The sequence below is a fragment of the Leucopleurus acutus genome, assembly GCF_964270905.1.
Source record: "Leucopleurus acutus genome assembly, chromosome: 5".
Classification (NCBI taxonomy): domain Eukaryota; kingdom Metazoa; phylum Chordata; class Mammalia; order Artiodactyla; family Delphinidae; genus Leucopleurus; species Leucopleurus acutus.
In genome coordinates this window covers 3,614,112-3,628,265 of record NC_139147.1, presented here as the reverse complement: position 1 = coordinate 3,628,265, position 14,154 = coordinate 3,614,112, and the positions used below count along the sequence as shown (strand labels likewise).

Below are 14,154 nucleotides of genomic sequence, written 5' to 3'. Positions count from 1 at the left end.
TAGAGGTACAGACCCGTGGAAAATACAGCGCAAATTTCAGATGCTTTTCTTGTGAAATTAGTCACCCAGTTAATGACACACAGGGCAGCTGGATTCTTGTACCAAAAAACCCCTAAGAAATATTGCCCGGTTTGCACTTCATGTTCCAGGAACACGTTCTGCTTTTAGGATGGAGTGGAATTGTATTCAAGGGTCATCCTAACTCCCTCCGACATGGTCCCCTACCCAGCTGAAAACTGATAGCTATTCAGCTCCAGAAAGAACCATCTTCTGAGGTGGTTGCTTGGTGAGGGCAGGGCCGCCGCTGGAGAGTCCACTAGGCTGCGAAGGATTACCGCTCAAGTTCACAAACCTGATCTATAGTCAGGTTTTCGACGACTGAATGCTCAGCATCTTGGCTCAAACGCCCAGTGTTTCTACCTTTACAAGGTTCAGGTGTCCAGCTGACAGGTCCAGGGCTTAAAGAGGAGCAGAGACTGACACGGGAGATCACGGGAAAGCCCACTGCCCCAGCAGCACCCTTCCTGCCCCACCAGACACAGGTCAGGGCTGCCTGCAAGGAACAAAGGCCCAGACCCGTGGACACAGAGAATCTGACATGCTTCCCTCAGATCAGTGTCGACTCCTGAATTCAGGTTCACAACCGCAGCCCAGGGAGGGCCACAGGGCAGTGGCACCCTGGGATCACACCCGGTCAAGAATTGGGCTTATCTTCTGGGGCCGCATTTTCAGAGGGAGGGACGTTGCAAAGCCAAAGGGCAGTGACAGAAAGCGTCCTGGCCAATGAACTGAAATCCAAGTCAGAGGGAAGAAGGAAGGGTCAGGAAAGAAGGATTATTTCCGGCTTAGAGTATCTCAAGTTCTGTCCTCCAGAAGAGAGCTTAGCCTTAGTGTGTCAGAAGTTGGCTGATTTTGCAGCAACACAAAGAACTTCCCAACAAGTTGTACCGTCTCACCAATAGCTGCCTTGAAAACTACTTAAAGACGCGTGGGTAGGTGGATTCATTTCCTGGGCCTGTGTAACAAAACAGCACACACTTGGGGGTTTAAGACAACAGAAGTTTATTCTCTCACGGTTCTGGAGGGCAGAAGCCCACCATCGTTATCACTGGGTTCAAGTCCAGGTGTCGGCAGGGCCAGGTTCCCTGCGGAGGCTGTAGGGGAGACCCTTCTTTGCCTCACCCTTCTTCTGAGGGCTGCACGAATCCCCTGGTCCGTGGCCACATCGCTCCCATCTTCAAGGCCAACATCTTCAATCCTCTCTCTGTTCCCTTTGCACGTGGCCTTCTCTTCTGTGCATGCGCGTGCATCCTCTCTCCCGACTCCCTCTTGTGATCGCATTTAAGCCCCACCTGGATCATCCAGGACAGTCTCTTCTTGAGATCCTTAACTTCATCAGACCTGCAAAGACCCTTTTTCCAAATAAGGTCACATTTCCAGGTTCCAGGGATTAGGAGCTGCTATCTTTGGAGGTCATTACCCAGTCTATTGCCGGTGGTGGGACAGTTTAGGAGTGCAGCATGGGAACTTGGTCATGAGTGATTGGACGGCTTTGCCATTGACTCTCGACTTGACCTTTCTGGGCCTCGGTTTCGTCCTCTGTAAAATGGGATCATAGTACAGTAGAGTCTATTACCTGGTATTGTTAGAAGGGCAGTTCTAAGTGTGTCACTGATGGCCTGGCTGGCAGCATGATGCATGTAGTGGGAGGGGGTGCCCATAGCGCCGTGGGTGTCCCCACAGCCCCGTGTCCCCACTGCTGCTACGACACTGGCCACGCTGGCTTGGACATCCCGTGTGTGTGTCTGGCATCGCTGTGGACCTTAATCCGTCCTTGTTTCCATCACTGTGCTGGATACCTAGTAGGTGCTCAATAAATGTCAAACCGTATGAAATCGCCACTGTGGTTGGTCAAACACGGCTGGATCCGGACAATTGTAAACGTCTCAAGGTAATAAATTGGAGAAAGAGCTACACAAATGTTCGGCTGTAGCATTCTCTGCAGGGAGGACTTATTTCTATGGAGGAGAGGGCCACACGCCCACAGCGCCTTAGCTGCAGGAACCATGGGCGGACGGCAGCTTCTGCAGATGCTTCTGAGGGTTTCATAGCCGTCGAAACCACCCTGTTGGTGGCTCCTTATCCCAGTGTTCTAGGGACCCTCTGGCGTCTTAATTTAAACAGTGAATATGTCTCCAGCCAGCCTGATACCCTCTCAGACTTCCTAAACGCCAGTCCCGGCGTTCTTTCCAACACCTGGGGACCCTTCCTATTTTAATTCCCCTCAGCCTGCAGGCACTCGTGCTTGTAAAGGGCCACACACAGGCCCATCATACGGATTCGTTTGCCGTTCCACATCGAGTGATGCCTGAATGGCAATAGGAGGCGGGGTTGCAACCTTGTTGCGAGCTGGATGCAGCAACCAGGCCTCAGGCCTCGTTCTCAGCCTCACTGTCCTATTTGCCAGGTGTCGTGTGGCCACCTGTGGGATTGAAAGAATGTTGGGTGTTGTATGGTTTGCGTGAATCAGAACATTCAGTGCTTTTAGCAGATTTTTAGAAAAGTTGTAGCTTTTCCTTACTTTCTCAGTGACACGTTCCTGGGGACACAGACCGAAAAGTTACATGGTTATTAGACCCCCAGAAGGTGATTGTCTTGATTTCATGGTCCCAGTGGCCGGGAGGTGGGGGTGAGACCCACGGTCTCAGGGCCTGAGCTGCTGTCCAGTCCTCAGCTGAAACAAAGGACAGCGTCATGAAGAGTGAAAACCACCTGTGAGACAAAGGCACAGAAAAATACTGGACAATTCAGTGAAAAGGACAAACGCATCTCCTTCCAAGTACACGCTACCTCTGCATGCAAGGAGAGTTCTCAGGAAGCTGCAAGAATTTAGATGGAAGGAGGGTTGGGCGCACCTGTCTCTCCAGCATCCACCAGTTTATACCCGTGCTTTGTGGGGACCTGCAGGGGCTCACGGTAGGGGAGCACATCCACAGGGCACTGCCGTTTCTAAAGGGCAGCTCAGGGAGGACCCAGCAGGGCTGAGCTGCAGGATGAGGGTGGGTCACCAGTCTTGATCCTGAGCCTCTTGGCAGCCAAGGCAAAAAGGGAAATGGGTTGAATTGTGCCAATTTTAATTTTTACTGAAAGGAAGCGTACACATTTGTCGGAAAGACAATTTTTTGGTAATATTAGAAAGCATATATCCTATGAATCCTTACAGGGAGGGCTTTGGAAACTTCACATATATTTTAATTCTTTTTTCTTTACTGTGGTTTTGCAAAAGATTTAAAAAAAAATCTCCTCATCGCTTGTTTCTTATAGAAATCAAATTCTGCTGTAAAAATGGTGGTGTCTATAGACTGAGGGCCACCCTAGGCTTTGTATAATGCATATTGGCCAGGTGCCTGCTGTGAAGCCAGGATTTTTCTCCCCCAAAAAGACATTTAATTCCATCTGAGCATTAAAATACATATTGGTTGTTATACTTGAGTATTACTCCCTAAAGCATGAATGTCGATATGAAAACGCAGGACACCTCAGCCTGACTCCGGAGTCCTGCTTCCCCATGGGCCATTGTTTGGGTGACGAATTAGCCGAGCAGAAGACCTCGGGCAAATGATCAAGTACTTGTGGCTCAGAAGAGCAGGCCCTTTGAATCTGTGTTGAGACAGCATTTATAAACGTAGCCCAGAAACATCACACCCTGCGTTAATCTGCTCAGGTTGCCGTAACACACACCACAGACTGCGGGGCTTAAACAACAGGAAGTTACTCTCTCACAGTCCAGAGGCTGGAAGTCCAAGAGCAAGGTGTTGGCAGGCTGGTGCCTTCAGAGGCCTCTTGGCATGCAGACGGCCGTCTCCTCCCCATGTCCTCACGTGGTCCTCCCTCTACCTGGCTGTGTCCTCATCTCCTGTTCTATAAGGACACGAGTCAGGTCGGATGAGGGCCACCCTGATGACCTCACTTTGACTTAACAAGTTCTCTAATGACTTTGTCTCCACATACGGCCACATTTTGAGGCACTGGGGGGTTAGGACCCCACACACGAGTTTTAGGGGAACACAGTTCAGCCCATCACACACCATAATGACCACAGCTACAAAAACAGCCTGGTTGTTTTCATGGCTTGGTTATTGTAAATAATGCTGTAATGAACATGGGGTGCCGGTATCTCTTTGGGTTAGTGATTTTGTTTCCTTCATATAAATAACTAGGAAAGGAATTGCTGGGTCATATGGTAGTTTCATTTTTCATTTCTTGAGGAACCTCCATACCGTCCTCTATAGTGGCTGCACCAATTTACATTCCCACCAGCCGCGCACGAGGGTTCCCTTTTCTCCACACCCTCTCCAGCATTTCTTACCTCCTGTCTTTCTGATAACAGCCATTCTAGCAGGTGTGAGGTGCTACCTCACTGCGGTTTTGATTTGCATTTCCCAGATGGTCAGTGATGCTGTGCACAGTTTCACGTGCCTGTTGGCCATCTGTGTGTCTTCTCTGGAAAAATGTCTATTCAGATCCACTGCCCATTTTAAAATGGGATTATGATTATTGTTTTTATTTTTGTTAATGAGTTGTATGATTTTCATATATTTTGGATATTAACCCCTCATCAGATATATGATTTGCAGATTTTTCTCCCGGTGTGTAGGCTGCCTTTTCATTTTGTGGATGGTTTCAAGTGGGACCGAAGCTTTTCACTTTGATGTCGGCCCACTTGTTGACTTTTGTTTCTGTTGCTTCTCTCTGACGTTTTCTGCGTCTTCCTCCTTCTGCCCTTTTGCAGACTGCCCTCCCATCAGAGACCTCGTGGTCCTCAACGTCACCAGCAGCAGCTTTCAAGTGTCTTGGAGTTTAAACTCCACCCAGAACTGCACTTTCCAGGTGCAGGTTTACCAGGCCGAGGAGCTGCTCAGGAACGCCAGCACCCGGGGGACGAGGCTGGAGGTGGCTGGGCTGGAGGCCGGAGTGCTGTATGTGGTGAGGACCAGCTACCAGGGGTGCTGGGCCAACGTCACCACCACGGTCACTGTCAAGACCGGTAAGGCCACATGTCTGAAATCCACATGACCTGTGAGTCTGTCTCTCTAGCCTAGTCTGCTGGCCCTGGTGATTCCAATCACGTGCTTCCTACGAGCAGGACAGGGGCCGTCACTGACCTGGCCCCAACTCTCCTGGGGGGCAGTGAGCGCGCTCTGTGTCCCGGAGCAGTGCCACGGTGCTCGTGGCCAGCACAGGCTGCCCTCGCTCCCCTGCGTCTCATCCTGACTGGGGGCTCTTCTGACACCTGGGGTGATGAGGGCTCTGTGAAGATCCCATCTTGCCGTGGTTTGAAGGACGCATAATGCAGTCAGAGAGAGTGAAGCCCAAAGTATAGTAGAGCAGAAGAGGGTAGCGGTTCGCACGCATCGAAGGAACTTTTGCCACACTTAATTCCACGCAGCTGAGTCTGTATAACTTCCCCAAACCCAAGAGCTGAGCATCTGTCAGATCTTCACGAAGTATGCCTCATTTCCCATGCCGTGCACTTGCAAAGCTAACATGATGCCCACTGCATCGGAGCCCTGAAGAAATTTTTGCCCCAAACAAACACAGCGTAGGCATGAATTGGGGATTCCAGTGTCCAGGAGGCAGCTGGCGTGACCCACGTGACTCTGCCAGGTGGCCGACACTGGCCCTGCCCCGTGATGCCACCTCCCCTCTGCCTGGTCGTGGTGCTACCCCGGTGGTGTAGACCTCTGTCAGGTTCGGCCCGGGGAGTTCCCTCCTAGGCTGGCCTCCGGCAGCAGGACGTGGAAGTGTGCATAGGGACAGTGTGGCTCTGAGACATTCTGGTCTGGGGACCGGAGCAGGGGAGGAGACCCAGCCTGGGGGTTCAGAGCAGGCAGAGGGCAGAAATCACTGTATGAAAGATGCTATGGTGGGGGGGAGGGTTGGGGGGAGGGATAGATTGGGAGTCTGGGACTGACATAAACACACTACTATATTTAAGATAGATAACCAACCAGGACCTGCTGTATAGCACAGGGAACTCCGCTCAGTACTCTGTAATAACCTAAATGGGAAAAGAATCTGAAAAAGAATAGATATATGTATATGTAGAAATGATTCACGTTGCTGCACACCTGAAACTAACACAACATGGTTAGTCAACTAGACTCCAATATAAAATAAAAATTTTAAAAAAAGCACCCTCTGGGGGTTCTGCCTCACGGGTAGGGATAACGCCAGTGACAGTGATGGTGGCAGTGGGTGAGTGAGGGCTGGGGGGGTCTGGCCTACACCCTTTATGCACTGATTGGGGGCCGACCCCTGCTAAAGGGCAAACACGCAGAACAGGCCCCCAGAGGGCCCCCAGAACCCCGGCCATGCAAAAACTCGAGCCCTTGACTTTGCACAAGCCTTAATTTCCAAACTTGTTCCACCTTACCCTCTTGTTCTATTTTCAAGTTGCTCCACGGAGAAAACGGGGGGAACACTCTTTTCCCTTTGAGGAAACTGGGACCGTGAGGGGCTCCATCCCCACAGATCACTTCCACCCTCTGTCCCCCCACAACTCATCTCAGAAGTGAAAATTGGTGGGACCAACATCCCAGCGCGAATTCATCTCAGTTGGGACGGGCGGTAGGAACATGCAGCTCCGACCCAACCCCATGGACTCTGTACCCTCAGGAAAAACTACCTACATTCCAACGCAGAGGAGATAATTTGGAAGATTCCATAAGACTCCTGATTACAAGCTGATTCCTTCCCCAGCTGGATTCTCGTTCCTTCTCTGGATTGTAGAAATGCCTTATGTTTGCAGAGCCCTATTGTTTTTTTTAAGAAGCTCGATTCACTTTAAAGGTCTTAGCTAATTCATTTGACATTATTAAATGCTTGCTGTGTTGGAGGCCATAGAGATTATCGTAGCAGTGGAGACCCGGGGCCTCACGGTAAGTCTGGATTCCCGAAGCACTGGTGGATACCCACCTCCCAAGAGGCTCTGTGATGTGGGCAGGACCGGAGCCTGGGAATCCCGGACCCTAAGGGATACTCGTTCCTCTTGCTAAGGTGGGAGAAGGTTCAGAGGGGCCCCCGTCTAGAAATGTACGCTATACAACGTTGGTGTCATTTCTGGGGCTGTGTGCGTGCAGCGGTGATAAACTCTGCCCCACCGGCCCGAAGCTCACTGGCTGGTGGAGAACCAGGGTGGGACACACTGTGAGTGCCTTCAGATCATTAGAATCTAGATCATTGCTGCAGGGTCTGCTGTGGACGTGGGTTTCATTCTTGGTATCAAAAGAGACATGCTCCCATGTCCCATCTTGAATCTTTTCCAGGTTTGCTTATGTCCAAAGAAAAGGACACGTCCCTTACAGGCTGACCAACCCTATCGTTTTGTCCGGGACAGAGTAGGTTCTTGAGAGGTGGGACTTCTGGTGGGAAAATTGGAAAGTCCCAGAGAAATCAGGATGAACTTGTCACCTGAGTGTCAGGGGCCTGGCTGGGGCGTGTGCCAAGGAAAGCAGCAGCCACACTGGGTGAGGAATCGCTGGAAAGGCCTTCGGACCCTACATGGCTGGTTGAACCCCAGTTCCCGCCGGTGTGAGCCATGTGACGTCTGTAACTTGTCCCCCTGCTTTGGCTCTAAAAGTGTGTGTCTATGTCTGAGTTCCCTTCACTCCAGCGTAGAGGCATATATTCCTCACGCTGATTTCCCCCAATGTGGCTACCAAACCTAAGACTCATGCCTCAATCTGTTTTCCAAAAAATTCTCCTCCAAAGAGTAGGGGAGATTGGAAAACATTGACAGAAAAGCGTGTGACTCGCGCTCCCCGGATTTCAGCTAATTTGTGTCATCGTCTGTCTCAGATGCCCGGGTGTTCGAAGTCACTGTCAGGATCCTAAACCGCAACGTGACAGAGGGGCTGCTGGACCGTGGGAGCCTCGAGTTCCAGAACTTCTCCCAGCAGCTGCTGCACGAGGTAAAGCCCGGCAGAGGAGCTTTCCGAGAGCCGGAGCCAGAAACTCGCCCTGTGCCCCCTTTTATGCGTGACTTAAAATAGGTTTGGGGACAAACCAACTTTGATTCAAACGGGCTGGACCACTTGATGGCTCGGCTGGGTTTTTTGTCGAACCTTCTGTTTGGGGGACCTGGGGCCTCTGCCCTCCTTCTTTGGGGCAGCTTCATTGAGTAAGCATTTACCAGTGATCAAAGCATCCGTTCCTCCCTGGGGCTGAAGGCGGGCACCAGCATGAGGCTTGGGGGAACCAGGCCAGTAGCAGCTATCATCTATCCTGGGATGCTGAGCTGGAGAAAAAAGCGACTTGCCAACCTGTCAGTAACTGGGAGAGGGCTAGGATTTGGCCCTTCCTGCAAGCTAGTAAGTTAGCCTGTGGCATGGATGCTGGCAGAGGACACGAGATGCCTGGGTCAGAGACAAAGGGCTCCCTCCCTCACAGCACAGCGGGCGGCACGAGCATCACGTTGGTGCCAGGTCCCCTGCTGGTCCCCAAGTCCCACGGGGGTGATGCAGAGGGAGCCCGGTGGGTGACGCACATGCAGTGCATCTGCATCACAGCTGAGGTCCCCCATGCAAACCTGCCTAAACCTTGCTCCAGAGATATGTTATCTTTACCACATCAGACGGTGAACAGATCTGCTCTACTCTGGACGGGGCCATCCTCTCTCTCCCAAGGCTGTTCATCATAGAAACGTCTTGGAAAGATATTCTGAAACAAGAGGGCAGTCCAGGCTTCTACTTGCAGAATGTGTGGACATGGGAGGGAGGGAAGGAGGGTCGCCTCTCAATGTTCACTTGCAGAGAGGAGTTGGTTTTTGAACTTTCCTGGAGAATCCTCCCTTGTTTCTGGCAGTAATTCGCCTGTGGGTGCAGGAGTGGTGTAGGAGGAATGTGGGCGAGGCTTGGGTCTCCTTGTTCGGGCATAGGTGCCCCTGATCACCTGGCTGTGCCTGTTTCCTGGGGATACAGCCCAGTGGGAGGGGGGCAGCTCCAAAGAGCCACGGGATTGCTGCTTTCGTCCATCAGTCCATCCAGCCATCTCTCTCACACACACATCATCTTCGCACCGGTTTCCAGGGCACCCAGAGTGGGCCGTGCATCTAGGGCTGCAGGATGGAGATCCGACTGTCATGGTCTCTGAGTCCTTACCAAGACGGAGCAGGCCCGGCCCCCTGTCCCAGGGCTGCAGTGAGCTGGAGGGGGTAACTCTGCTGTCCCCGAGGAGGGTGGCTGGGCGCCCCCTCTTGGTCAGGAAGAGGACACGTGGATTCTGGGAACCATCCACGTGTCACACCCGGGGCCCCGCTGACTGGCTTTGAAGGCTTTGATGGAAAAGTCTGCTGTCTCTGAGCATCTGTTGCCTCTTCTGGGCCAGGTTGCAGCCTCCTTTCCTCCGGCGCTTTCTGACTTGTACCGAAGAGGGAAGCTGAGGATGCAGGTCGTGTCTCTCTGGGCCGGAAGCGTGGTGGTGAGGCTCAGACTGACGGTGCAGGACCCCGAGTTCCCGGTGGGCGTGTCCACGCTGTCCCCCATGCTCCCGCCTCTGTGGGCGAGCACCGTGTTCCAGGTGGACCAGTCGGAGACGCTTGTGCAAGGTGGGTCCTCCTCTCCGTGCCCAGGGTGTGCCACCCCGATGCCCTCCAAAGTCCAGGCTGCGTTAGTCCTGATCAACATTCACTTTGTTCCAAAAGATGAAGCAAATGAAATTTGAGTCCGTATTCTGTGTTCTTCCATGGGGACTGGGGCCTAGGGCTGCCGCCCCGAAACAGTGAGCCCACCTGTCTCCCACACCTCCTATTGCTGACGGGAGAAGCACCCCTCGGAGCTCAGGGACACTTATTCCCTTCGATGGTGTTTCTCAGCTGCCACCAGAACCCAGGGTGGAACCGGGCTGGAGGGTCCACGAAGGGCACAGAGACGGGAGCTTACTGTGTCTGCGTTGGGGCCCAGCCAGGCCTGGCTGCTGTGCGCCTTGTTAACCTGGAGATCTATTTCATTAGCCCAAAGGCTTGTAATTTTACTTGGTGATACAGGAAGTCACAGATTAGGGAAGAGGGGGGAGAGATGGAGAAACAGAGATGGAGAGAGGCGGGGAGAGGGGGTTGGGGGCAGGGGGGCAGTGAGAGAGAGAGAGAGATGGGGACAGAGGGAGAGACAGAGTCAGAGATAAGACAGAGTCAGAGATAAGACAGAGACAGAGACATCAAGAGACAGAGAGAGGGAGAGATGCAGGGGATGCAGAGGGGGCAGTGAGAGACAGAGAGAGACAGACATAGAGAGACAGCGAGCTGTCACGTCAGGAAGGTTTTGCTGTCAAAGCAGGGATGAAGTTCCGTTGTGCGGTGAGGGCACTGCAATCTCTACATCAGAGAGCCTGTTTGGGGCACAATCTATGGAACGCACCACCCCCCAGTGGAGCAGGTCCCAGAGTGAGCGCTGTCAACTCCTTTGAGCCCCGTCGCCTGCCAGCTTGCTGTCCCAAGCTCCCTCAGCCCACGAATGCAGAGAAGGGGCCGTGGGAGTGTCACACCTGAAGTCACGCCTGGGAAACACCTTCCTGCTGAGCCTGGGGTCCCTCTGTCATTCACCCCCTCGGGAATGGAGATGACGGCGGCCCTCTGCACCTGATGGGCCTGCCTGCCTGGGTTCAGGGGATAAGTGCAGACGCCGGGCAGCCTGTGGGTGGACCCTCGGCCTGCAGTGCCAGGGCCCACCTGAGGCAGATCTGAGCCGTCTTCTGGAGATCCAGCCCTAACCTTGAGATGCTTCCCAGCCTCATCCCCTGGCATAAGGGCTCAGGTTATTCCAGAGCTTTGTCAAGTGATGCTGTGGGTTGAATGGTGGCCCCAAAAGATAAGTACACACCTAACTTCAGACGTGACCATATTTGGAAGAAGGGTCTTTGCAGATGAAATTAAGGATCAGAAATCATTCTGGATCAGGGTGGGCCCAAAGTTCAATGACAGTGCCCTTGGAAGAGACAGGAAAGGAGATGACCCAGGGACCGTGGAGGACACCACGTGAAGATGCAGGCAGAGGCGGGAGTGATGCAGCCACAGGCCGAGGAGCCCAAAGGGCCACCAGAAGCCGGAAGAGGCAGGAAGGACCCTCCCCGAAAGCCCGAGGGCGCCCAGCCCTGCCAACACCTTGATTTTAGACTTTGGCGTCTAGAACTGTGAGAGAATGAATTCTGTTTTAAGCCAGCTCGAAAGCTTGAGACAGTCTGTGATGGCAGCCTCAGCAAACTCATACAAAGGAAGAAGAGGTGCCCTGCATTGCTAATATCCCAGGGTTCATCATTCTGAAGCCCCCCGCCCCCCCGCCACGAAGTTCTGGAAGTATCCTTGGAAGTTGGGAGCCCCGAGCAGGCTCTCACCTTGCAGCATCCTGAAAACCGGTAGGCTGTTTGCTTAACATTTCGGAGCTGAGGGCCAAGGTGGGCGGGTCTCCCAGGGCCACGAGGAGGCTTCGGCTGTTTCCTGGTGGACGAGATGGCTCTGCCCTGCACAGAGTCCCCTGATCCAGAGCCCGAGGGGCAGCCCCCGGGCTGCAACCCTCACCCGGGGAGGCCCGAACCGAAGTCCCCCACCTTCCCCACCGGCCCAGAGCCCCCAGCCCCGCAGGCACAGCCGGGGAACTGGAGAAGCACACTCATTGTTATTCCACAAAAATTCAACAAACCGCAGCTCGGAAAGCTCCTCTCCTCAGCGACCCCACAGAAATGGTGGTGTTGGCACTGCTGAGTTTCCCGGGTTATCTGCGAGCTCTCGCTGCTGTGAATCCACACGTCCCAGCAGCGTGGCGGTCATGTTGTCACGACCTCATCTTCTCCCCGAGGCCCATACCAACCCCGCCCGGGTCACTGGGTGGCCACGCGCCCTGGTCTTCCTCCAGGGGGGCCGTGCCCCGTGCGGGGAGGCTCAGTGCTGAGTAGCAACCCGGGCCTCCGGCCCTGCTTCCACTGCCTGGCGGGAGGGGGCCTCACGGGCTGGAATCCCAGCTCTGACACTCCATCGCTGTGGGTCCCTGTACAAGGCATGTCGCCTCCTGGGCCTCGGTGTGCTCAGCTGAGAGACAGGAAGGTTGGCCCATCCCCCCGGAGGGTAAATAAAGGGACCCTGCAGGTGTGGGGTCAACGGGGTGCCCGGCGCACGTCTGACAGCGCCGCCGACATTTCGGTTTAAGTCTTCTCTAGGATGCCCTTTCGTATCTCGGGTGAGTTCTCAGGCCCGGAAGGTCCTGCAGGGTCCCCGAGCCCTCACCAGTCCTTCCGTCCCGCCCCACTTCCCTTCGCTCCCCTTGGGTCTCCCACCCTCGCCCCTCCCCTTCCTTAGAATCTGCTCAGGAAGGGCCGTCCTGCTCATTTGCTCCACGTGCAGACGACCCCCTGGGCCTCCACGTGCACCTACGTGGCCCCTTCGTGCTTAACGCCCTGTGCAGACGCCAGCCAGACGAGGCCTGATGGCGGTGCCGTTCTGTGTGAGGGGTTCCCCTGGGGTCACCACAGTACTGGGGGGCAGCGCCCTCTCTGTGATCTCAGGACTGGCCTAGCCACGCTCCCTGAAGCTTCCAGTCGGCCGCGCACCCCTGACAGCATCATAGGCGCAGTGGACCTTCCTGTGGCCTCTGTGGGCGGTGGGTGACAGAGGACGAGCAGGGGAGCCTGGCCCCGGGCCGTCACTGTCTACCTGGCCTGCGGGGGTGGGCCTGCTTCCTCCAGACTCGGAGGCACTGCCTTTGGTCCAGCCTCTGTTCCTGCCGCCGTTAGAACCCAGTTCTCTGTGACACCTTCCTCCTTGAGTGAGAATCTGGCCCTCAGGAAGGGCTGAGGGCTCTGGCCAGGCTTCACTTCTGAAGGCCACCTGGGCCCCAAAGACAGTTTGGGGCCTCCCGAGGAGCCTGCCTTTTCAGGGATGGGGCGGCTCGTCCTTGGGCCTCCCCACCTCATTCCTGGGGGTTTACATGTGCCAGGAGTCCTGGCTCTGTCGCAGCTGCCCCCTCCTCCGGGAGGTGGGCTACGTCCTCATCCCAGCTTCAGGGCTGGCGGGAGCAGAGGACAGGTCCTGCACCAGGAGATTTGCCCACATCCTCGTCTGGCGGCCCAGGAGGCGCAGAGGCCGCCTGGCAGCTGTCACGGCTCGCAGGCCCGCCTCCCGCTCTGAACCCAGGAACTGCCAGGCCTCGGGCTTCTATACAAGACAAGACAGAGTTGTCTGCGTCTTCCTCAGACTTACCCCTGAGCCACGTGCTGGCGGAGCGAAGGGGGTGGGGAATCACCTCCCCAAGATAACTTCCAGGGCTCTGCGGTTTGAGCTCAGGTCTCCACGGGGGCTTCCGCTCTCCTCGTGGCCCTGCTGCCCGGCGGGCCTGGCTCCAGCCCCGGCCTTAAGCCCCCGGCACTTTCAAGCCACCTGGAGGTCAGGCTGCGCTCCAGGGGGATCTGGGTCAGGGTGTAACTGTTGCATCGGCTGATGAGTCTGCTGGGCTCGGGGGAGCTGCTCCTGTAAAGATCACAAGAAGCGAAACTGAAACCCACGAAACCGGCCTCTGAGCGCTCAGTGGCGGGGTTTTCTCTGCACAAAACTGGACTCATGCCTCATCTTGACTTGAAGTCCAGCCAAGTCCGGGCTTCGCCGGTGCCCTGAGCCTGGCTCGGGGACCCTGCCTGCAGCTCTCGGGAAGCCTGGTAGCCACCCCTCGAGGGTAACCTCACCCCGTTGAGGCACCCAGCCTCCCCCGCTGGCAGAGGCAACTCTGTTAAGAGCCACCTGCTCTCCTGGGCGGGGATGGGACGGGCAGCGACCCGTAGAGCCGGACCTGGGCTGAAGGATGGATTTCTGGAGCTGTGGGAAGACTGCTTCCCGACCCCCGGCTCCTCCCAGCCTGAAATACAGCTCGAGTACTGATTGCTTAAGGGTTTATTTTTATTTGTTTATTGGAGTAGAGTTGAGGTACAATGGTGTGTTCGTGTCAGGTGTACAGCAAGGTGAGTCAGTTATACATATACATATACCCACTCTTTTATTAGATTCTTTTCCCATACAGGTCATTGCAGAGAATCGAGTAGAGTTCCCTGTGCTGTACAGTAGGTCCTCACTGGTTATCTATTTTATATACAGTAGTGTGTATATGTCCATCCCAA

The 14,154-nt window shown here is 54.6% G+C and overlaps 1 protein-coding gene across 1 annotated transcript in view; it reads left to right on the top strand.

The window, feature by feature from the left end:
• The window catches only part of UMODL1 (uromodulin like 1), a gene marked incomplete at both ends in the record, with an annotated part of 60,357 nt that overhangs the window by 17,612 nt on the left and 28,591 nt on the right, over positions 1 to 14,154 (top strand). The window contains 3 exons of the mRNA XM_082840414.1: positions 4,793 to 5,047; positions 7,861 to 7,973; positions 9,388 to 9,607. Coding sequence (XP_082696540.1) covers positions 4,793 to 5,047; positions 7,861 to 7,973; positions 9,388 to 9,607 — 588 coding nt within the window. The remainder of the gene's footprint in view (positions 1 to 4,792; positions 5,048 to 7,860; positions 7,974 to 9,387; positions 9,608 to 14,154) is intronic.